The following is a 24827-nucleotide window of genomic DNA, read 5'->3' on the forward strand; positions in this document are numbered from 1 at the left end:
CCATCCCATCCCATCCCATCCCATCCCTCCTTCCTGTGCTGTCACTACACCTCCTCACATGTGATGGCAGGCAGAGGGATGCCGTGGTGTCCATGCAGGGTGTGCAGGGTGGGTGATGTGGAGCAGGGTCAGTCCTGCTCTCCAATCCAGTGAGCCACAGTTACTCCCAAGATCAGAGGGAAGGACAGCCTCAGTGCTGTCCAGGATTTCCAACAGGATTTCCTTGCTGAGAACAGGGATTCTGAAGATAATGAGCCATGTGCACTCCAGAACCTTACAGGACAGTTTTGCAGCTTGAAAATACTGCTATTGGAGAAAAAATTATAAAAACAAAGAAAGTACACTTGGCTTAACTCTTCATGACTTATTTTTATTAATGGTCATAAGCAGGCACTAAGAGTATAAAAAGATAAATTACCTATGGTTTGTACACATTCCCAAGTAATGTTAAGTTCTCTGTCTCTCCCAGAGATCTGTTCAGTTCTAGATGGCAGGACAGTATTACACCTGCTGACCTGGTTCCAACTCACACTTGTGGGAGGAGTTAGCTGTGGTCACCGAGGCCTGCCTGGCAGGACAGGTAGGATGGAGCAGGTGGGCATCCTGGTGACACGTTAGCGAGATTATATACAAAAGGAGAAGAGGGAACTACTAAAAAAGCAAAACAGGTAGTTTATGAAGAAAAAGCATTCTCTGAACAGACACTGGGTCTATCCCAGCACATCTGGAAGTCCAAATGATTTTTGACCAAATTTACTTGTTCTTTATCTTCCAGCTCCAAAGAGACCAACTTCCAAGCATGTTCCACTTGTATGAAACCACATCTGAATGGCCCTGCCATTCAAAAAGCAAAGGTTTTGTAAGGCAAGTACATATTCGAGAATACCATTTATTTAACAGAAAATTGGCAAGCGAAGAAAACATTTTACTGCTCTCATCCAACCATCTGTTTTTTATCTTTACCCTGTAACCACAGTTACAAATCTATCATACAAAAGATGAAGCCTTTATCTCATGCCAGCCTCTGTAATGTCCTTGCATTCTGAAGAAAATTTTATATTTTATGAGATGCAAGTTTGGTGCAACAGAGCACTCCATCATCTTAGAATACCTTCTGCCTTATTTTAAGTACCACTGCTCCAACAAGACTGACAGGACATAGCAGTTTACCAATAAAGAAGCCATCACTACTGATCCACTTGAGAAATCACAAACTTTTTTCTGTTTTCCATTTAAAAGACATTTAGTTCCCTTCAAATCATCTGTCAGTCTGTGAAAAAAAAAACCTCAAAAGACAACAAAATCCCAATGCCACAACCAGTAAGTAAGAAGGTGATACAGAAACAAAAGGCAGATATTGAAAACATTATTCATGGGTAAAAATACTGGCCACTGTTCTCCTATCTCATAACCTAATCAATGTGGAGAATAGATGAAGCATGGATAGAAGACACATTATGTGCCAACCCAAACCATCCTATGATTCTATTCCCCTTGCAGCTTCACAGATCATGATATGCCAATATTAAAAGGAATTAACAGAAAGAGTGTACAAAAAGGGAAGAGACGGCAGAGGATGTGACAGTGGCTTTTTCAAGGGTTATTTCAGAAGCCAGCTGAAGACCACCAAAGCTGTACAAACAACAGGCAGGTAAAAGGGATATGATCACGAAGAATTAACCAAGCACTGGGTAAAATTGTGGTCTTATGACTTAAGGGAATGAGAAGTTTCATGGGGAACGCCTGGGCTTTCAAGGAAGCCAAATGTTTGATGCATGAAGGCAGCAGCACTTCTAGGAAAGCTCTGAAGTTAATGTGTTTTGACAGAAGCATCTTCTTGGTAGATCTCAAATGCTGCTAAAAGAACACTGAGGCCAGGACAGTGGAAAGGCTGACCAAGGCACTACAGCCATGACTGCAGCTCCACAGATGTGTTCCTGACCCCACTACAGAAAAGGTGTTCTGCTGACTTGCCAGACTGGCTCCTGTTTGTCTTGGCCTTGATTGAAGGGCTTAACATGTTAATGCTTTGGAAGACTCCAGATCTGAGACTCTATCCAGACAGCTGAAATAATATGTATATGACAAATCAGCACAGACTGTGACTGTCTGAGACCAACAGTATGTGGGAAATACAGAACAATGTTTCACTATGAGATCATACAAAAAGTGTTTCTGTGAAAGTCAGAGAGAAAAGGACAGTGGCTTCTGGAGGTAACTGAGACATTTGAATTTAGGTTCAGTTACTAAAGCATGAGAGCATTTTGTCCAACCTTCAAAGCAAATCTTCTGTAACATAGTAGAGGCATTCTGGGATCTCCATGGTACCACAAGATATAATTCTGTTTAAGACAGGCTTGAAAATCCCGAGAGGTGTTGACAGTTTATTACACCTTTATGTGGTGGGGATCAATCCATTTGAATCAGCAATAAAAACAATTCTATCACAGCTGTCCCTCTCAGTTCTTGTCATTATCCAATGCTTGTTCCAGTTTCAGAAATCAAATTACTTTCGGGCTTTTAGTGTCAGCACTGCACACAAGGACAGCTACCATGTTACCACCTCCTACAATTTCTGACTTGTTTAATTTTATCTTAAACATCTGCCACTGTGATCAAATCCATCACCATTTGAGTTTACCAATTAGCACAGAGTTAATGAACCACAAAATAATACATACCTGGCAGGAAAAGGCTAGTAATCCCTTATAAACCAAAGTGACATATCAGCCCATGTTTTTTCTGCTGCACTCCAGACAAACACGTTTACAGAACAACTGCAAAAATATTTCAAAAGCACTCCAAATTCACCATATCACAGACTGCATTTATGCTTCTGGTCTTGAAGCCATTTTTTTTGTCTTTATTCTTGAAAAATGGAGGGCAAAATTAAGTCCTACTTCACAGCACTATAAAAGTTTTGATTTGTCTTCAGTAAACTTCATTCATTCTGAAATAAATACATGTTCAACACGAGTGATGTCCTTCCGATTATGTGATACAATACACAAGTAAACAAGGAAGAGGAGACACAACAATGCCGTAGCTGTGAGGAAGACGAGGAGCCCAGCAAACAGAGGAGGTTTCAGAGGTAATTGGATAAGTTTGCCTTCTGCTGGAATCATATTTGTGAGGCTTAACATGTAACCGAGTGACCATGCTATACTGCTGTTACCAACCTGAAAGAAAGACAGAAGGGCCCTAGTGCCATGGATTTTTCAAAGAAAAGACGTTCCAAAAGCTCGACTTCTGATACTGGCAACTGCCCTTTAAATTAGCAAAGAGAAATCTTAAGTGAAATAGACAAAGAAGATACAGAAGTATTTTAAATTACCCTGATTTTTTTTTTGTAGTTCCAGAGGATGATAATAAAATTGATCACTGGGCTAAAGAAGCGAGACACAGGTATTTGATGGGTACAAGGATGTGTGGTATATATGCAGACAGCCAGTTATGGGATTTTCTGTGCAAGAAACATGCTTTTAAAAAGCAAACAAAAAAATCAGCACTACAGTGCCAATTCCTAAAATTAGGGCCTCACCCAACAAAAATCCTAGGATATAATTTAGTTCCAGCAAACACAAAAAACCCATGAAGAGTCCCACCAACATGGACAAAGAGGCAGCCAGGGTGAAGTCCCCAAAGCATGAACACTTTATTATCTTTGGTTCTATGGTTGGTTTGGTGCCTGCAAATGAACAAACACTAGGCACTTCCATTTAAAAAAATAAACATAAGTGAAAAACTACTTTGGAACAGGAAAAACAACAGCAAAGGCAGTATGTTTGTATTTGCTCCATGGTCCTCCTGCCTTGCTGTCTTTCCACATTCTAATTTGAGCAACAGAATTTACCAATTTTCCACTGTCCTTTTCATTAAGTCATCATCCTTCCACTTGATAAGCACAGGATCAAGGGGTAAAGACAAAGTGTCCCTTGTCCTCCTCCCACATGCCCAAGCTCCAGTAATGGTTTGCCTATTTATATAAAACAGGTAAGTACACATCACTGCTTCCTACAAATCAAACCACAACTTAAAAATAAAAACAACCCAACTCCTCCAAAAAAACCTATTGTTAAACAGAGACAAAAAATAAGCGGGGGGTGACAGAGCATTTAAAGATAAATCACTGGAACTCAGTAAAGAAGAGCTAACTTGGAGAGCCAGCTACAAGACATGTATTTGGTTTACACTAAACATAAGTCGTTTTCCTTTTCAAAGGGCTTGCACCACTTTCAAAGCTGTCAGCTACTGGTTGTAGGAGACAATAAAGGCCTGGAATATCTGGCCCTTTTTGCAGCTGTGTATGTCCCAATATCTATTGTTTAACTGATAAAAAGAAAGCTATAGCAACAAGAACTGGAACACATGAGCAAAGATGTCAGATAAATCAAGGTGGTTTTTCATTGCTGAGAGAGGTGAAAAACTCTCATCATGAGGTTTCTAACTTTTACCTTTTGCAAATCATTGCGCTCAAGATCTCACCCAGATTCTAGCATTAGGTTAAAGTTATTTTTATTAGTTGTTTCACTAATTAAACGGAAATATATTCCTAGCATACTCTTAAAGAGACTGTGCTATAACTCTGGGGTAGCTTAGCTGATCAGCTAAGCTTAGATCTTTCTGTTTTAGTATGATCAGATCTAATTAAGAGAATGCAGTTTTTCCTTCTGGAGTTTCATGATTACACTAGTGCAAAGTCTAGCTAACAAAGATACTAACTTTAAATAAGCCTTCTGGGGGTTTATTTTGCTCAATATTCTTACAGTCTTGGCTAAATACTGAAAAATGTTGCTGTGTTTGGCTACTCCTGTCTGGGGACCTGGGGACAATACAATATACCTTTAAAGACCAAGACAAATCCACCCACCCCACCCCCAGCCCAGAATAAGATCTCAAAGTAAGCTCTATGCTGTTTTCCTGGTAGAACAGCTAAACTTTGAATGCTCCTCTGGAGCTGCTAATGGTTGCCCACCAGAGGTCAAAATAAGGCATGAAAATCCTACTTGATTTCTTACTGCATGAGTCATAGATATGACTGTTCAGAAAACATTGCTTATGATTTCTCATTCACAGCTTGCCAATGTCCCCTGCATTTAAGATCTACAACCTATTCTTTTGTTGGTTTTGCATGCAACTGGTGAAGTATTTCCAAGCCATACAGACACTAAGAGACAGTCTGGGACAGGGTTTTAGAAGAAGGTTTTGTGCAGTAGCAGAGGTGAAAGGGAATATACATCTGTTGCACAAATATTGTAAGCCTTCTCTCTCTGTCAGTTGAAATACTCCATCAAAACACATTCATATTCCACAGAACCAGATTATGGCACAGATGGATGAGCCAGCTGAGGATAAGAACTGTCCTAGTTCCTCCACCACTGCTCACTCACTACAAACCCTCTTTGCCAGTTCCCTCAAGGCTCTGCCAACAGACAGAAAAGTGGAGTTCTCCTTTCCAGCTCAGCAGGGTTAGCTCGAACTGACCTTGCCTGGTGATGTGTTTTAGGCAGAGCACTGCCTAGAGCAAGATACTACCTCGACAAACTGGGGAAACAAAATAGAAGTGTTTGAGGTTTGCTTCAAGCTCTTTAAAGGAATATAGGTAGCCTCTACAAGTAATGATGCAACCCCTGGAACCAGGCTGAAATTGCTACTGAGGCTTGAAAAGTGGCTTTGTCTTATGCCAAACATTTGGCAGTCAATCACAGAGGCTGTTTACAACCATTATAGTTTTGTAGGCTGCTGCATCTTCTGTCTCCTTCTAAACTTTGCACTAAAATAACAGTAAGAGAAAATAATTATTACTCACCTCCTTTTGAAAATGTATCTGTGACCAAGTTTCTGCATTGAAGTTGTAACCATGTACAAGCAAGTAATAAATGAAATTTGCTGAGAAACAGTAGGATCTAGCATATATTTCTTCAAATTTAGGCAGCATAAACTGGAGCTGAAAGCAAAAGTTTTAAAAAACACCATGTAATTTATGAAAAAACGCTTTTCAGTTTTGTAACTAGAGAATATTTGGATTCCAATTAGAATTTAGTAGCATTTTTCAGAAACGCCAAGTAAAGACATAGCCAGACATGGAGATTCAGAAAGACTAACAGTGACATAGCTTATGTAGCAAATGATGAAAATAAGCACAAAACTGCACATTGAAGACTGAGGATGTTACAGTTTCTAAATTTTGCATGTCATCTTTACAGCATGGTAAAAACTGTGAATTGAAATTTTGAAACCTAGTGCAAGTGTTCAGCATGACAGAAATACCGTATGGTTTGAAGCACAGTGGAAAAACAAATACTGAGGTTGCTACATGCCTACTGAAAGATTATGAACTGTTGTCCAGTGCATATTATTTTTATATCCCTCTTTTACAGATTTCAAAGGGAAAAGAAAAACCCCAACAACTCAGAAAAAACAACCAACCAAATAACTCACCTGTGCCCAGCTCTGTGAACAGAAAAACCACATACTTGAATTGAAGTCATCTAGGGAAAAGTGCCCAGATAAATTCAAAGCATTAATTGTATAATAGAATCCAGAGAAAGCCTATAAAAAAGGAGCAGATTACAGGTTACTTTCAGACCTACAGAAATCAAAAGCAAGCAAGCTCAAAAAGAAACGCTGTGTTTGCAAACCTACCACAAAATTCCCTGTAGCTTTTGGCTGATGTATTCCATCAAATGGACAGTCTTCTCTGTCCCTGCAAGCAGTGAAGTTAAACAGTAAGGAAACCATCTCATGGCACAGAGCTGGGTCTCCTGTTCCATGGAAGTTCACAAGCTGGCTTGGGTAATAATTTGCTGGTCTCAGAGATTGTGTACAAAGGCTGCCAGAGAAGTACTTCATCATTAAAGATGTATTATAATTTAGAGGGTAACATGGATTACCCACACTGGAACTGGCATTTGATTTCTGGGGGAAAAAAAACAAAAAATACAAGAAAGCCCAAACAATAAAGACTACTCAAAAGCAAAAAAAGACCTAATTTGACATTAACTAATCTTTTTAAACTGTATATGCATGTATTTTTGTTCACTGTCATGACTGGTCAGAACAACACTGCTGATCACTGTAATTCATAGAAACTCCTTTCTCAAAAATTCATTGGCAAGATCAGCAAAACACTTACAGGCCTTTTTGTCAAATGGCACAGAACTCTCACCAATTTTTAACAAATATGAAGATCTTTGTGTGAAACCTAAGTGCGTATGTCCACAACAAAGCACAACAGAGCTCTTACTGGGATTTCCAAACTCCACTGAAGGGAAGAGAACACAAGCCTAAGAACTTGCTCAGACAATTACTGAACACCTGCAAGAGCAACATAGCAAAGGGTCTAAAACAGACCTGGAGCAGCAATGCTAAAAGCCTTTTCTCAGCTTCATCCCTCCCATAGCACTGGTAGCTGTGAGTGTAGACATTGTAGTTGTAACCATACAACTTCACTTGCAAGGTGCTGTTGAAGTGCTCCTGAGAGTCCTCTGGGATAAATGAAATTTGAGTGGAAGCTCCTCCAAGATCCAGTGCACCCATAGTCTCTTTTCTGTAAGGATGGACCCACGTTCTCCAAAGGTTTCTCTATATGTAAATTTAACAACAAGACAAATTAGAAATATCATCTCTTGTCCTCCCTTCAAGCTTTTCTACTCTTAACTCTTTAAGAATTCCCCCTGTGTTTGGCCTGTACCCTTTCCAAAAAATCGTAGTTCTGAAGGAAACATGCAGATGTGTTTACACAAGAGGAATGTACTTTCACAGAGTGAAATTATCTTGAAAGATGGAAAAAGGAATGCAGCATAGCATTCAACTCAATAGGACAGCACAATGATCAAAGCATAGAACTAGCCAGATCAATGTCTATTCTAGAATGTAGGGAATTGAAGTTCAGATGCCCATGAACAAATCTGGATGGAAATAGGATGAAGATTTGCTTGTTTCAAGGCAAGAAGAAATATTAAAGGAATAGAACATTAAGAGATCACACAGAAAAAGAGAGTGAAAATAGAGTGAACAACCCAGACACCTTAATCTGCATATTTTCTTCACTGAAACTGTAGTGGCAATAAATCTGATCCATTCAGCATTTTCCCCTATTGCCCAAAACATTTCCCAAGTTCTGTATTTGATCTACATAGTCACAGTGCCAAATATACATTTTCTATGATTATCTATCTCCATATTTAAGGTAGCATTACTCACTGAGCATGATGAGATGAATGTATATACAAGAAGGGAAAAGAAACTTTATGGGCTAGAAAACACTCACAATAAAATTTTACAGTGAAAGAGTCCCATAAACAGCCCCTAGCAGAACTTGACTCTTAGCTCACTGTCACAAGAAGGGTGAAAGTTTCTCTCTACTACTAGTGATATTCCACATGGAGCAATTCATGCAACGCATTCACCCTGAGCTATCATGCACGGCACCAACATGTAATTCCTGCTTATTTAATGGCCATGACCTAACAGGAGCCATTCAACCAGGACAGCCAACAATACTCAGCAGTTTGGCTGAAATTTCTTTCAGCCTAGTGAGACAATCTGGAAGAAGTGCAGTTAAAGTTAAGAGCAGCACACTCCTGCCAGGAATGCAGATGAGCAGTTGCTGATCAAATTGGTACAGCTTTTACTCTGAATTAAATTATACTGAATATCTGCACATAAAAAGGAATCTTCCAATACATTTGACTCTCTCCCTGCTATGAGGCTTCTGCCTGACACTATTCCACGTTCAAGGACAGCATAAGTATCTTTATATTGGTATCACTTGGTCTGCACAAGATAGTTGGTATCTCAGCCTACTGCTCCAGAGCCTGCAGCTTTTCAGCAGTATTGGAATGAACTGAGTATGAATGATCTCTGGCTCAGCTGAGGCATGTTTGGCCACATCAACTAAACCACCCTCAGTGCTTCAAACAGTCTTGTCTGCTTAAGACAAGTAAGCCAACTCTGCCAAACAATTTGGAGATCGCCTAAGCTGTGCAGGTGCTTCACCAGTAGGACTGCAGGGACAGCAACCACCTGAGGAAGTCACAGAAAAGCAGAAGAGAACATCTTTAATTGGCACCACCATCAAGACAATCAACACCCATCACACTTAACATACCAATGCATTTAAGAGCAATCTAACCTTTTGTTTTTAGGTAAGGCATCATGTCATTTAGAGAAGAGCTCTTTTTAATGGATCAGCAATTTTACCTTTGCCACACCATGTTCCTATAACAACACAATCTTTGATTTATGTTTGCTTTGTTCTATTACTGCCACAAAAAGACCCCGTTAAGAGATTTCAGTGCAAAATGGAAGTCACAACTATGATGGTTTAACATTCATGTCCTCTCAAACTTCTCACTTCTAAGAGAGAAACAGTGAAAAGGAAAGCATGCAGTTTTTTCCACACACCTCTAAGAAATTGCCCATTAAATAGTTGGCCGTTATCCATCCATACACCCCTTCCTCTGGCCCCGTTATGATTTGCGCACCCCTAAATTCAAAAGGTTGAGCTCTGAAGTAGTTTTGAATGCTTGCAAGGACTTCATTGGCTGCCGATTCATTTTGCAACCTAAGCAATTCACAAAACACGATACACTGAGCATCTGGAAAGGCAATTTCATGTTTATTGTTCACTGACTAGCAATTCAAGGAAAATCCTGTAATAACCTAATAAAAAAATAGACATTGTTTCCCTAAATGGGAAGGTTTTGATAGGGAACAGCCAAGTATTCAGCATAATTCAGAAAGCAACTCCCACAGTACATAAAAACTTCACTCTTTATCATACATGCTTATATATCATACAAGTTCATGGGTGTTTTGTTTCTTATATTTACCTTTACTGTTAGTGAATTGATGACTTTTATGACAGTTGGTAGTTAAAAGAGTCCTGGAGCCTTTCTTGCCACTGTTTCACCACAGAACAAATATAAAAAGCCAACTTGTGCCAGGGCTGGAGCCATGGACAGACCCCAAAAGCCACATCATGTTACATCCACATCAGAAAACTGCAGTGTCTAGCTTCAATCTGCCTTTGCTGCCCACGGATGTGCACAAACATCATCTGTTTACATAACACTTTATTTCAAGACAGATGTGAAAGAGAAAATTGAACTCTTGCCTTCTCCAAAATAAAAGAAGCATTTCTTTTCAATATGATGTAACAGAGGAATTTTATGCAGACCCACTTTCCCTACCAAAAAAGTTAATTAAATTAAATTGGCTGGGTTCCATTTCCTTTTGAGATGGCTAATTTCCAGTGGGTAAAAATGTATACAGTACATGTTTCACATTCTGTTTTCACAGACTGCTATGCTAGTATGCATATAGAGGAGTTCAAGTTTCTGCCATACCTCAGCAGTCTCATGCCAGCTGTAGCCCCCAGATAAACAGAAGTGTTTTTATGCAGATGAGCTGGTATTCTCTCCTTGACTTTACTGAGACAGTCATCAAAAGGCTTGGCAAGAGCTCCAGGGCTACTCTCATAGCTGGATATACCAGGGCCTAAAAGAGAACAAGTAGATTGATTTCATTCTGCTTTGCCAACTACAAATTAGTCCAGTTAGCAAACAGGTGTTAAGAGGAAGAGATTTCCCCCTTCCGTCCTGTAATTGCAAACAAGAGTAGGATGGCTGAACACTAGGAGTGCTTATGGAAAAAGGAATAAAGGATGTAGTGACTGTCTCGGCTGTGTGAGACAGAGAAGACACTTGCAATCTGCCCCCCTGTATTTCTATGTGTGTACATACACACCTGTAATACCATACATAGAGTAAGATACACTGTATACCCACATAACAGCACAACAGCAGTGCTATATTCATGAGGAAAATAGGTTTACTCATGGCACATGCTGTAGAAAATAGCATGTCTAATGGATGTAAAATTTCTCTGATCTGCTGAGGTGTAGAAAATCCCTCCTTCCACAACCTCAGACGAAGATTTTCTAATCTGGTTTGATACAACTGTCATGGATACCATGGCACCTCTGCAGCTCACTGCCCTCAACTGGAAATAAAATAAAGAAGCTTCTGCAAGGAATTGCTGGTGAAATTTCAAGATGCGTAGAAACGGCTCTTTAATTCATAAAGGTACAAGACTGCACTGGTGCATGAGCTATTAAACAGCTTTCCAAATTTCCAAAGCCTTCAAAAAGCAGGTATGAGACTTACACCATGCTGCATAAGGCACGACTATTTGAACAATTAACATTGAAGTCTTTCATGCCTTGCTCAATACTCCAAGGACAAGCGGGAGCTCAGTTTGTTCAGGCTCAACCTGGGTGTGAATAAAAACATTCTTTACTAAAATTCCCTAGCTGAGAAAGTTGCACAGGGAAAAATCCAGGCACCCCCATGATGCCACTCCCTCAGAGAATAGCGGCATCTGAACTCCAACTGCTTCTTCTGTAACAGACATCTCTTGCACAGCCTGATCCCACACTAAGGAAAAGGCGGCTTTTACCAAGTTGAAATGAGAAACCATTTATGTTTAGTCACAGATAAAAACAGAAGAAAAGATATGTAAGACTTTACAGATTCCACACTCCCCAACTCTTTTTTGACACTGTGAACTTAAAACATAAACATTACCACATCATCACTAGATGTTCACAGCCCTGGTTTTGAAATAAGACTATCTAGAAGTCTTAAGTCTAGTACAAACAGGCCTGAAGCTGGAAGGAGAGCTGTTACCAGGGGAAAACAGAGCAGCAACTGTTGTTTTACATCCTCAGCAGCTGCTGAGGTGGTGGCAAAAACTTCCATCCTCCAGTGTTCAGACAGCAGATCACAAGGCAGTGACCATTTCATTCTGGACAAATGCCTGCTTTGCCCATGTTTAGAGCCTTACCAGGGCAGATTAACTGCACTAGATAGAAAGGGGTTTGATTTGGAGGTGTTTCCTACACACAGGGACAGAAATACCTAATAAAGGCAGAAATGACATCACAAAACCACCACAGAGCTTACATAGTTGAGCATTTGACCTTCAAAGTTCAGTAGGTATGCAAAAGTCTGCCACTCAGTATGCCCAGAACCATTCTCCAATTTAAGTGCTGTCACCCACGGCTTAGTTGGAGACCTCTCCCATTAAACCTGTCTCCTCCAGTGCAGAGTTATCCAAGACTGGAGAGTGAACCCTGGTGATTTTGTACACTATGGGATGAGGAGTCCTTTGGTTAACTGTGGTTAAGGCCTTGGACCTGAACAGTTTACAGCAACTTGGACTCCTCCATTTTGCAATTTTTTACATTCCTGAGGCAGAACAAAATCTAAATAAAAAACAAATTTGCAAAGCTCTCCTGTGCCATTTCTGAGAAAAAGGATAATGCAGTTTCTCTGTGCATTCTTGTCTCACCGGAATTCCTACAGGCGATGTTCCTAATGAGTCAAGATGTGAGCTAACAGAGTGAACCTCTCACCTCGGCAGGCTGCCCACCAATCCAGCAGTCTGTAAGGACACATCACCAGGGACATGACAGTGCATTACTTCTGGTCTTGTTACACTTGCTTTCCTTTCCTTGTTTTAGAATTGGTAACAATGCTCACACATATATTTAATACTGAAGATAGAAATGCTGGTGCTGTTAAGAAACCATTGCCTTCTACTCCTAGTTACTCATGGGCCTCTGAGGATACATCTCCAGCATCTATTTCCAGGCACACACAGGAATGCAAGACTTTGTGAGATCATGCCTGAGACAGAAGGAAAAAATTCTCTTTGAATGCCACAGTTATTATCAGAGATCAGAAAAACTGCACTGAGACTTCCTGAGTGGCCCCACCTTCTCCTCTTACCTAACTTGCAAACCCAAATCAGTACATTAAACAAAGTCAGTGCTGAAATCTGTGTCTTAAAAGGGTAATCTAAAGTTCACTTAACTGAAAGTAGCATAATTTACGAAGTTGTGTTTCCTGCAGAAATCCCTTATGGATAAACTACTAGTATTTCATAAGGCGTTTCTCTCTCTTATGTGGCCACCTGTCTTCATAAAATGCATGGAATTTTCATATCTTTGAAAGCTTAGTCAAATATCACTGAAGTTGACTAAGAGTTTTGAAAGCTGGTATGAAGGAATCCACAACAAGCCATTAGAACTTCTACTGAACCATACTGGAGTGTAAGCAACAGTCAGCCTAGTCTGTGTGCAAGGAATCAAGTCAAAACCTCAGGTAAAAGTCAAGGCAGGTAGCCAGTGGTACCTGTGGGACACCTTCCATCAGGGCACAGCTACAGGTCTTCCTAAGCCAAAGGTAAGACCTACAGATTTGGTACAACTACCCTGTCAGGAACAGTTCAGCCAATTTAGCTGTTTTACTTGATAATTTTACTAGATGCTTCCTAGTTCTGTAATATGGAGAAGCTTAATGGCTAACATCTAACAAGGGCTAGACCCTCATTCTTCTCAAACACTTTTTATTCCAAGGTATATTAAAATACATTTTTTACTCTTATTTTAAAAGAAACACAAGGGCTAAATATTTACAGGTTGTGATTCTCTGTAGGTTGACTTCTGTCTGCACTGCTCATGCACTGCAGTGGAGTCAATCAAGTTTAGCTATAATTTCCTTTCTCTGTTACAAAGATTAGAGCATCTTGCTCTACAAGTAGGAAAAAAACTAATGCTGATGGATACAGACGTAGTCTTAACAGTTCTTGCTCCCCAGCACTGAAAGGGGAACACAATGGCAAAAGAAAAAAAAACAGTATAAGTGAGGCTAGAAAAAAATGAGGAACTTAATCATTTGAGTTCACCTTTTACATGGCACTTGAAGGTCTGGGTTACTACTCCTGTGTTATTTTCTTTTTCTGCTGGCCATTCATAGACATAGACTGTAGTTCGAGAAGATCCAGCATCAAGGACTATTCCATACTGGGGAGAAAAAAATAATACATTAGATGAAGAAACAAACAGTGACAGCTTAAATACCCATATGCAGCTGTACTTCACTGCACCACCAAACACTTTAGAAAATGTATGCACAGTGCATTATTTAAAAGAGAGATTAATTCTAGTGTTAGGCGCTTAGGCATGAATCCAACAGCCAAGCACAGAATGAATCTGGCTGCAAACCAAAGAACATACTACATATCTTCAATAATTAATTCAGTGGGGATGGAGAATGCTCATCTCCTCTCAGTATCAGGTTCAAAATCCACATTGACACATAGATAACACCGTGTTAGGACCTGATTTTGCAGCGAGCTCATTTCCCATTATCCCAGTCCACTCCGTGGAAACTGAAGGGTTTGATACATAAGTGCAGGCTTTAGCTTCAAGGATGCACAAGGGATCCATAAAGCTACAAGCAAAGAGGTAAAGTACATAACAGTCGACAGTAAGAATGTTATAACAAGTCTGGTTCTTCTCTAATTGCCCCATAAACCTCTCCCACTGAGTGGTTTAGGCAGTCCACCTGAGAGTTTGCCTCTGAGAACAGGCTGTGCCAGTGTGAGACAACAAAGAGTAGATAATCAATATTACCCCATGATTATTTATGAAATAAATGAGAAATATCTAAATTACTTGCCCCAGGTCTGTTGAACTCATTGTGGGATTAAAGCACAGGTTAGTCCACCTTGTCCCACTGCTCACCTGACCAGACTTTTTCCCTTTCCCGTATTTTATGGCAGCAGAACACTTTAACAGCTGGGTAGGCAATCTCATGAGGGGAAGAAAACTGAAATTCTGTTTATCCTGTTTATGATCCTTGATAGTATGTTTAGCTGCTCCTCTCTTCCAAAGTCACCTAATTGATAGGAGTCACACAGTGCAGGGTTCATTTCACTGTCAGCCTTTTTTCTTTTAAAACAGACAGATGCCCAGGAGCCTGACAATACTGAAAAATGAGAGCCTCTATCTGGCTGGAAAGCAGTAAGGGCCTCTGTAGCAGGTTGACAGATTTCATCCCGCTGCCTCCCTGAGGAGCCTCAGGTCTGACTGAGAAAGATCACTGCTTCAGGTGGCAAACCATTCAGCTTCCACATCTGATTAGTTCTCAGCTTCTACTGTAATCCTACAGACTCCAAGCTCCCAAAGAATACCAGCAATACCAGTCTAGTCTGTTCCACAGAGGACTGTCAGATAATGAAAATTTCATTTATATTTATGCAGTCAATATTTACCCATATCCACTAAAAGATGAAAGGCTCCACAGATACTATCAAACCACAACGTCCTCAGGTTCTGTTTCAGTAACTACTTTAGCAAAAGATAATTTGAGTATATTCCCCCTCCTTGAAAGAGAGATAACCACTCTGGAGGAACATAACACAGTAATGGCCAATCTGCTCAAGGGCTATTAATTAAATCTAGTCTCTGTCAGCTAAAAGTGCCAATCATAAGCTTTTAACTTTGGTACTTTTAGGGCTAACTATCATGGCCAAGTAGAGCTGGATGATAATAGAGCAGAAGAGATTAGTCAGACAACACTGAGAGACTACATTAACCCAAAAAAAGTTTCAGAGTTCCATTTCCTAGTCAAGTAGAAGGAAGAAAGAAGAAGAGGGAGGAGGAAGGTGACTTTAAGGAATGCTTATTTATGGGGTTTACTGTGTCATCGTTGTGAGTGACAACTACCTACACTGTTTCTGAAGCAGTTTCATGCTATTCACTCAACCACTCTTGTTGCCCAAACATACAAGAGATATTCATATGAATGGCTCTGCAGGTACATCCTGAATAGTAATGCCAATAGGGAAGCAACAACAAGGGCTGGGATTAATCACCTCTTGAGCCTGAGTACCATTCCCTTCAGAGGATGTACAGATACCCAAATCCTTAAAGCAGGCACAGCTATGACAGGCCACCTGCCTTCCAATCACTCTGGAAACTGCCAAGAGAAGCTAACAAGCTAACCCAGTTACAGGAAAGATGGAGGCCACAAAAGTGGATTTATACTCAAAATGCACTTCAATTCAGCTATTTAGGCTTGAAAATTTTTAAGCAAGTATAACATCCACAAACAAGGCAGAACACTTCCTAAGAGTCAAAAGAGATGTGCAAAATTTACATGTAGAAAAATGTAGCATCTGGAGAGGCGATTTAAAGAAAAACAGGATAATAGAGGTGTAGGATTTTTTTCATCAGGACTCATAAAACATCAGCAGCCAAACAGAATTTTTTTTCACTGATACAAAGGCCACTTAGATGCAGAGCTAGTTTCACCTACAATTCTAGTTGTCCCCACAAACTATGTCACTAAGGATGTTTGTGCTCCTCTTTATCACCCTTCTGACTTCCTGGTGTGTGTCAATGCGTCATGAGTTCTTTCTGTGCTCTATCCTCATGCACTTGGGCAAGCCCTTCCTTCCCAAATCATTGGCTCAATCTTCAGATAACCCAATCACCATGGACTCAAAATATTTAATTTTGCAACAACACTTCAGTGGAATAGCAGATAATTTATCTCTTGCGCCACAATGGACACTCTCAACGTACACCCTGGAAAAGAGCTTTTATGCCACACACAATACAAAGAGTAGTAACAGAAGAACAAATCCATTTACAAAGAGTAAGTCTGTTTTCATCATATCATTCCCATATTTAATTTTAATCAAACATTAACTTTAGGGTGCTGCCATTTCCAGGCTCCATCATACCAACCAGGTGCAGGAGGGTTTCACACTGGCACACCAAGGTCCTCTGTCTGCTTGTGAAGAATTATTTCCTGTGAGTGTTAATCATTCACTGAGGACTACTCAGCATCTCAGGTATCAAACATAGGGTCCTCCATAGCCCCTAGCAGAGGAACCACCAGTCTTCCTCCAGAACAGCCACGAAGCCACTGTGATTCAGTAGAGACATCCCCACCTAAACCAGCTCCAGATAGTCAATGCAGTTCCAATGTTTCCTTAAAGAGTAAGGTAAGCAGTTTTATCCTTCTGGATGTGAAACTGAATTAATAACAAACACAAGAGATGTGTAGGCTGTCTTTTGGATTGTGGCTTTAGCCTTGTCCTGGCTTCAGCTGGGATACACGTCAGTTCAGTCTTGCCTTGCATGGAAATTGGTGGGATGTAAGGTTGCTGCAAGCAGCAATTTGGGACACAACAGAGGCACAACTTAAGCACTGTGTCGCCATGCAAAAAAACAGTGCACACACTCTGGCACACCGCACAAACACATAAAAGGGTATCAGAATAAAGTTTTATCCTGTTATCTGACTCACACACCACCAAATGATTCAGACAAAGCCAAAGATGTTTATAATCTCATGAAGTGTAATGAGGCATTAGCCTATCACTATGTGAACTATCCAGTTAAATTGGATGGAAAGGCAGAAAGGACTTCAAAGAAGAATCTGACAAGAGGATCGTGGGAAAGAAACAGAACTCAACATGCCAGACTGCACAGCTTCTCTAGAAGGGTAATTTCTAGTTTTCTCCTCAGTTGTGTACATCTGTCAATGAAGAATCCGAGTACATGTTCCAGCAGCATAAGGCAAAGCTGAAATTCTGAGTATTTCAGTTTGTTTTTTCCAGTTTGATCTGTCCCCCCTCATGAAGCTACTTTGCTTCTGTTAATGTCCAGCAACTCCCAACATGTGGCAAATCATGAAGTGCACACTTAGAGCCCAAATGCTTTTGATACACAGGAGCACTTTGCAAGATATGTCAGCATAAACTTCCCAGCTGTGCTTGGAGATGTAATTTAAACTTTGGGTATTTCCCACTTCAAAATTATTTTAAAATTACTTCCAATCTCTGCCAAAAAAAAAAAGTGTGAGATGTTTTCCTCATTTGGCCTTTCAGTCTTGAAGAAGACATTGTGTGATAGGCATCACAGAGAGGGAATCAAGAAATGATTTTCCTGCTTTGCCACTGACTCTTGACGAATCCTCCTTTTCTCTCAGCTTCAGTTTTCCCATGAGGAAGATGTGATTAAACATTAATTTATGGCTTTAAGCTCATTTGAATCACACCATAAAAATCAGTTTTGAAAGGCACATTAAATTAAATATCAGTTCAAAACACTGTTCTCCTTCCTGAGGTATTCTAACACTTACCTTAAGGCCTGGGGAGAGGATCTGTTGCTGATTTATCTGAATCACTGCAATAACAATGACAAGAACTATGCTTAGAAACAGGAACACTTGGGCAACAACACTTGGGGTTCTGGTGAGCATCCTGCAACAACAAAAAGGGAAAAAGACTTAAGGAATGTGAAAGGATTCAACGATTCTGTCTTAAAGCCTGAAGCCCTCAATCAGTTGAGACTCATAATATTTCATTTCATCAGCTAGATTACACTACATGAAAATTCCATCTTCTCCTCAAGAACTGCCTGGTGTTTTGCAACCACCAACCTTTTATTGTCTAGAAGGGCTGTGGCTATATTGTCATGCTAACGATGTCAGATTTTATCCTGTCTGCTCATTTTCCACAGCACCTACGTGCAGGTGCATGCTCACCATCTCCCACGCCTCAAGAAATGTAGGCAGTGGGCAGGCAGGCTCGGACTAGTGCACACCCAACACTCCCATGTGATCCTACAACACACAAACAACCACAGCCATGTAGACACAACGGTGGAGGCTGTGGAGTGCAGCTGGATGTTTCTGACAGCGATGCAAGGTTAGTGTCTATAAGAGATACAGGCTGCTTCAGAAAAAAAAAAGGTTTAAAGAACATTAAAGCAGGAATCTTTCTACTAACTGCTGCTGAAGCACATTTGTGTGCATGTGTGTGTGCATATTAATGCAGAGCCTATTATTATCATCACTCTGCACTATATATAGAATATAAAATACACAGTTTAACTCAAAGATTTTGCAATGAAAAGTTACTAAATCTAAGTAAATCTAGGGTAGTTATGTTGGACAAACCTAAAGGTGACATGAAACACACATACTAATGATAAGGTTATTTGTATGTTCATATCCTCTAGAAAAGTTTTCTAGAATTCAAATGTGGTTTAGGTTTCCCATAATTTCTGTTCATCCTTTATTTTCCTATGCCCATGACCAGACAGCTCTTAACCCCAAGAGGCCATTCAGTACCCTCAAATACTGACAATCCGCGTATCAAAAATCCTTATGCTCCACAGGGGTTGAGGAGGAAAGAGGCAGCTGGTGGGAGGTGATGAGCTTAGAATGTCAGAGGAACACAAGGAGAACTTTCCTGCCTTTCTCCTTTCAGGAACCATTTGTTTTGGCATAACGTTATCAGCCTAGCCTGGCATGATCTATCCTGACTCCCATCTCCTAATTCCTCCAGACTGACAGTGGAATATATCAGTGCTGCTCAGCAACTTCAGCAACAACCAATGCCAACCTGTTCTGAGGACAGGAGCTTAAAGGTGGTCTTTGGCCAGAGCACACTGTGTGAGCCCCAGTGTACCTGCAACACACATCTCCTTAGCTCCAACCAGAGCCAGAGGGCTGCGGGAGAAGGCAAAACAAATGCTTCTTTACAGTTTCCATTTCCTAAACCCTATGGGTTCTTCAGCCTGTGTATCCATGGTCCAATATCTATGTTCACATTCAAAAAGAATGAAATTTGTTTTGTTCTGGGACTAGCTTCACACTGAGCTTTGCCCACTGCTGCAGCTTTCTTTCTTTGTCTTGGTATTTCTGTTGTGAAAACTAACTCAGATGGGCTTTTGGAAACTCTTTGTTTCAGTCTGACACATCTCACTTCCAAATTATCATTTTTTACACTCATTAACTCCCCTTTCTAAATCCATATGGGCTCCTTGTTTACTGCCTATCTGCTCTTGCAATACTTTCTCAGATTGGTAAAAGCTTTATTATCTTATCATCAGTCAGTTTTAAGAGAAAATTAACAACCACATTGGTGAGTCATATAATTCTGTTAATCGCTTTACTATTCTGAGGCATTCAAACACCATGTTCACAATGGCTAAGTGGTGGAATGAAATCTTTCTTTTGCTATCAGAAAATATGTTAACACCTACTCTGCAACCTTCAGATGATGTCAGGGCATACTAATTAGAAGTATTTATACAGATCAATCCATTTTTTAAAAGAGACAACAGATTTCTGACTACACATTTACAAATAACCATCTGGATAAAATACTTTAGGGGGAGAAAAAGTCTTTAGCTTTCAATTGTATGAGAATATATCTGTAACTGTAAAGTAACTGAAAGAGAACTATGCTTGCAACCTAATATATACCAGTCACTCCTGGATCAAAGCACTGATGTTCAGTGCTGAAAAAAAAAATAAGTCATCATCAAAGAAAAAACACTCAGGGCAAATGTCTCTTGGAAAAACTAAATTATTACTAAAAAGCAAAGCAATAATAACTTTGGATTATTAACACTAAAGCCTTGACTGATAAAATATTTTTGTCTGCATCTGTTTGTGAAGGGGAAATGGAAAACTTGGTTTGTTGAATTTATGATGTGCTTCCCTGATATTGAAATTTGTCTTCATTACAGATGGTTTCTCTTTTCAGAAATGAAAGAGAGCATATAAGGTAAGGGCAGATCCCTTAAGACATTCCTCATACAATCTTCTCCCATTGGAAATCAGGACAACTTCATCAGAGCTAATCTGTATGCCAAAAGGACACCTTACACTCCATGCCCTCTTGAAGTCATCACACATTTGACACCTTTGCTATCTTGCCACATAACTGGATCAGAAGTACAGGGCTGTACTTTTAGCTACGCTCATCTAAGACTCACACATACCAGGCAATACAGTCATACTTGCCCATTCAACAAAATCCACAGAGATACCACAGAGGGATTCATTCACTCCACATTTTACACAGAGTTGTAAGGTAAGGAACTCCTGCTATTACTGCACACTTGCTGGCAAAAAGCCAATTACAAGATGTTAATGGAGTATCAAAAAGTGGTTTGTTGCATATTAAAACAACATCACCCTGAAGGAAGAAACAGCATAAAATGTATTTTCCATACCCAGTTAAGTACACTGGGCCACACAGCGCACTGGAAGGATCACTTTCTACACCTCACCTGTAAGCAAAAGGAATTCCTGCCAGGAAAGGAAAATGGGCTCAACTCTTCATGCCACCAACATATTAACTACGTTAAATGCGCACTTGTAAAAATGACCATGCATATTGCATGTTGAAATTCCCTTTCCTAAGCTACTTGAAACATCAAGCCCATTTACCTTAGGTACTGACCTGTTTGTTCATAGGGTAAGTATACACAAGCACCATCAGTATCTTTCTTCACACTATAACCTGAGAGACACAAACAGGTTATCACTTATTTCAGAAGAGGTCAACAGGTGAAGGTTTTAAGTGCTGGTAAAAAAACAAAACAAAAAAAAAAAAAAAAAAACCAAAACAAACCAGAAAAAAACACCAAAACCCAAACACCCACAGCATTTTAAGACCTATGATGAAAACTTACGAGAAGCTTTCACACACCTTCCTGTTGAGGAGAAATTAAGTAAAAAATAAGCACATGGACACATAATTGCGGGTGGAGCGTTCCCTCAATTCACTGCCGTCGCAGGTGAGAAACCTTCACACGATTGCGGTTTGCGAAAAAACACCAAGTTATCCCCCCAAAAACCGGCGGACAGACAGAGCGATGCCTCCCACCTCCTCGGCCGGGGGGCCAGCGCCCATTCCCTGACCACAACCCGGCCCCGATCCGCGGATCCCCCGGTCCCCGCCCCATCCCAGCCTACCTCCGCAAGCCCCGGTTCGCCGCTCCGTGCCGGGATGAGGAGTGCCGGGAGCCGGAGTGACGAACCCCTCGGAGGAGGGTGGTGGCGGCTGGAGCGCCTCTAGCCCCGCGGGGGCTGCGGAGTCTCACCCGGTGCTTGGCCGCGCTCTGCTCCTGTATTTCCAAAGAGATGAAAAATAAAAAACCGAGAAAACAAGTTGCAGGTAATAAAAAATTAAAACTGACTCAAGTGGAGGGAGGAGATCTGCGGCGGTTGGACGCATCCGAGGCGTCGCCGCAGCGCGAATTGCGGGGGCGCGGCTGTGTCCGCAGGGATGCTCCGGGGAGCGGGGCTGGGAGGGGGTCCGGGGTGCCGTACTGCCCTGCCAGCCCGGCTCGGCCACGGCCCTGCCTCCCTCCCGTCCCCTCCCGCGGCGGCTCCTCGCTTTCCGGAAACGCCGATCGGGATTTGGCGGCAGCTGATGCGGCAGCGTGTTGCTGACCGTCCCTAAATCGCGCTCCTCAGTTCCCTTCCAAAGCGAGCACAGAAAGGGGTTTTTCAGAGGTGACACTGTGAATCAAAGAATCCCTGCCTCTTCTAAAAGGAACAGGTGCTTTCTCAGGAGGACTTTTCTCAGCCCCTAGAAATTAGTAGTCTTCCACTCTCAGGGCTATATTTCCATTCAAGTTCAAGCATGCTGGCACCATTTACTTTATAGTTTTGCTGGACTTCTTGCCACACCTAGGCTGGTCCGTGGAGGTAGCACATGCCCAGAAACATACGTAAAAGCAGTGTCACAGATCCTGCCGTCCAACCTGTGTGATCAGCTACAGCCGAGGATCATCCTACAGCTTGCAGGATGGCTTTGCCAGGGCGAGACCTGGAATCACAGTGACACACTTCAACTGCTTTGCCACCATTTATTGTTCTAGGATTCAGATTCACATAACGTAAAAACCCAAATGCATGTCTTTGATTCCTTTTCTCATAATGATCTTGCTGAATCTTTGATAAACAGTATCTTTGGGTTTTGAATAAAGAGATGAGAACAAGAAAACAGCTGCAGCCTTGTGAACCATCTGTAAGCATCCTTTCATAGTCTATTCGTTTTGGGGGTGGAGATAATTTCCTCTTCCTGATGACAACACATTATTAAAAGCTGGTTTAATGATGATCTTGGGGAATCAGCTCTGCTATTTCTAGCACGTGAAGACAAAGGCTCCTGTCGCTCCCGATTCGCTGTCTGTTGCATGTAACTTCTCTTTTTTTTTTTCTACTTTTTGTTCCTGTATCATTGCCATTCCTGTGGCGTCTTTTTCTTCTCCCATCCAAATGTATTTATTTTAAGGCAGTTAGTCCCACTGATTGTACTGGTCAATCACCCAAATCTGCTCAGATCAGATGTCCATCTAAAGTGGCAAATTAGTTGGACTGCTTACTCCACAGAAAAACCTATTATTTTTGTACAATCAAACATGAACATTTTGAAATAGGAAATTAAATGTCAACCAGTGATAAAATGTAATGCTTGCAAAGAAATTAAACCCTACCTTCTATATCATCTACTTCTATAAAAAGAGACATACAAGATTTTTTTCTTTCTGCACCATTTCCAAGAGCTGGGCACTTGCACAAGCTTCTCTTCTTGTGACATTTATTGCCATGCTAAAACTATAATAGCAGCATAAATGATACGGGCTATAAAATCCCCTGTTTGCTTCAAAGTGCAAAACAGTGCCCCTAAATCAAAGGCTAGGGACAAGATTCCCCTCCAGGCCTGCCCAGTGTCTGTGGCACAGTAAGTGGTTTCATTGGTTCCTCTGCTTCAACCCAGGGGACCCATCTTAGATCCATACTTTTACATTCTCTTTTTCCTAAGCCTACCCCTTTGGCTTTTCTTCAGTTTCCTCCTCAGCCCTGTCATCCCTTATACAGTTCTCTTCACCTCATCCTCAATCCCTTCCTGATTCCCAAGGTATGGATTAAACTGGGTGCTATTTTCCCAGCCTTTGCCAACCCTGCAGCATACATATCTCTCCTCTCCATCATTTTCTTTGCTGCAGCACCTTTTTCTTCTCCCCCTTCAAGTATCCTTGTTCAAATGCACTTAGTGTAACTAACTGTATTGATCTGTTTTGCTTGGCCAGAATCTACCCAAGGTGTCCATTTAAAAATGACAGATGAGCTGGATTGCCAACAGCCCCAAGGAAAAAATTATTGCTTCTGCTGCGTTGAGCATGACTATGTGGAGTTAGAAGACAATGACTGATATTGGCATATTCACGTATGAATACCAGTTGCTATGATCAGTAACAAGTCTCTAGAAACTAAAATATTATGGATACGATAAAGGCTTTGTTACAGACACATTTCTGCAATGCATCTATGGTATCACATTTACACAGGATATGCAGCAGAACCTGCCCCATTTCCCTATACAGTGACAGCAGCAACATCAGGAGAGAGAGGATGGACGATTATACACCCCAAGAGACCACAGAACTGCATCTGCTCCTTGTGTAATGCTCACGCAGCTTTGGATGCTGGAATATCAAAAGGCCTCAAAATATGCTCTGAAAATACAGCAAAGGGTGAAATGGATAGAAATCTTAATGTGAAGAAATTGAAGTAAGAAGACATTGGTGGCTGCAATAAGGTAAGTCTGCTTTCTTGCATGGTAATTTGTGAGTTGAAAGGAACAAGATCCATCCTTTGTTTCTGTGAATTCTTTGCAAGGTCCAGTAGACAAAGGGCTTCTCCTCTTCATCCTAAGCTTTCACTGTCTTTTCACCATTTGTTTTGATGTCCGCAGACTGGTGTGATGCCCTTTAGCTCAGCTTATCACTTCCATAATGTTCTTGGACACTTTCTACCTGGGACTTTTCATCAGTGTTGACAAAGACCTTTCCTTCAGCTTCTGCTCTCAAAGATCTCCCGTCTTCATGTTCACCTCTTTACCTCAGGATCAACTGTGAGAACCGGCAATGCAGGCAGAGCGGTCTAAAAAATTTGGGGCCCTCTGGGCCAGCATGTCAAGGACATTTAAATTAAGTTTTTAGGCTGTTTTTGTGACCAACATTTTATTTCAAGGCAAAAAGTGCTTTTTCTGTTTGTTTCTTCCTACATATGATGCATCCAAAAAATTGCAGCAAAGCTGGGAAAGGGTCTGGAGCACAAGTCCTGTGAGGAGTGGCTGAGGGAGCTGAT

General features: G+C 41.0%; 1 protein-coding gene and 1 long non-coding RNA gene across 8 annotated transcripts; one reads left to right on the forward strand and one right to left on the reverse strand.

The window, feature by feature from the left end:
- Positions 1-349: 349 nt before the first annotated feature.
- On the reverse strand, positions 350-22486 carry ENTPD3 (ectonucleoside triphosphate diphosphohydrolase 3). 7 transcript variants are annotated; one of them, XR_011698325.1, is made up of 12 exons: positions 21642-22101; positions 21127-21186; positions 18009-18129; positions 13756-13873; positions 10353-10503; positions 9409-9568; positions 7354-7584; positions 6646-6918; positions 6442-6552; positions 5810-5947; positions 2682-3179; positions 350-2065 (listed from the first exon to the last, which is right to left on the reverse strand). XR_011698325.1 is itself a non-coding variant. In XM_071561184.1 (12 exons), exons 4-12 carry the CDS (start codon positions 18126-18128, stop codon positions 2946-2948), a joined length of 1536 nt encoding a protein of 511 aa, XP_071417285.1. In that variant the 5' UTR covers position 18129; positions 21127-21186; positions 21642-21793; positions 22332-22486; the 3' UTR covers positions 350-2945. The 7 variants fall into 7 exon arrangements, 5 of the variants coding, with proteins under 5 accessions (XP_071417285.1, XP_071417286.1, XP_071417287.1 ...); XM_071561184.1 differs by adding an exon at positions 22332-22486 and having other exon boundaries at positions 350-3179; positions 21642-21793; XM_071561185.1 differs by adding an exon at positions 22123-22318 and having other exon boundaries at positions 350-3179; positions 21642-21793.
- On the forward strand, positions 18512-21874 carry LOC139674605 (uncharacterized). The gene is made up of 3 exons (XR_011698327.1): positions 18512-18576; positions 20408-20445; positions 21464-21874. It is a non-coding gene; the product is annotated as an uncharacterized lncRNA (long non-coding RNA).
- Positions 22487-24827: the final 2341 nt, after the last annotated feature.

This window comes from Pithys albifrons, chromosome 7 (assembly GCF_047495875.1).
Source record: "Pithys albifrons albifrons isolate INPA30051 chromosome 7, PitAlb_v1, whole genome shotgun sequence".
NCBI lineage: Eukaryota > Metazoa > Chordata > Aves > Passeriformes > Thamnophilidae > Pithys > Pithys albifrons.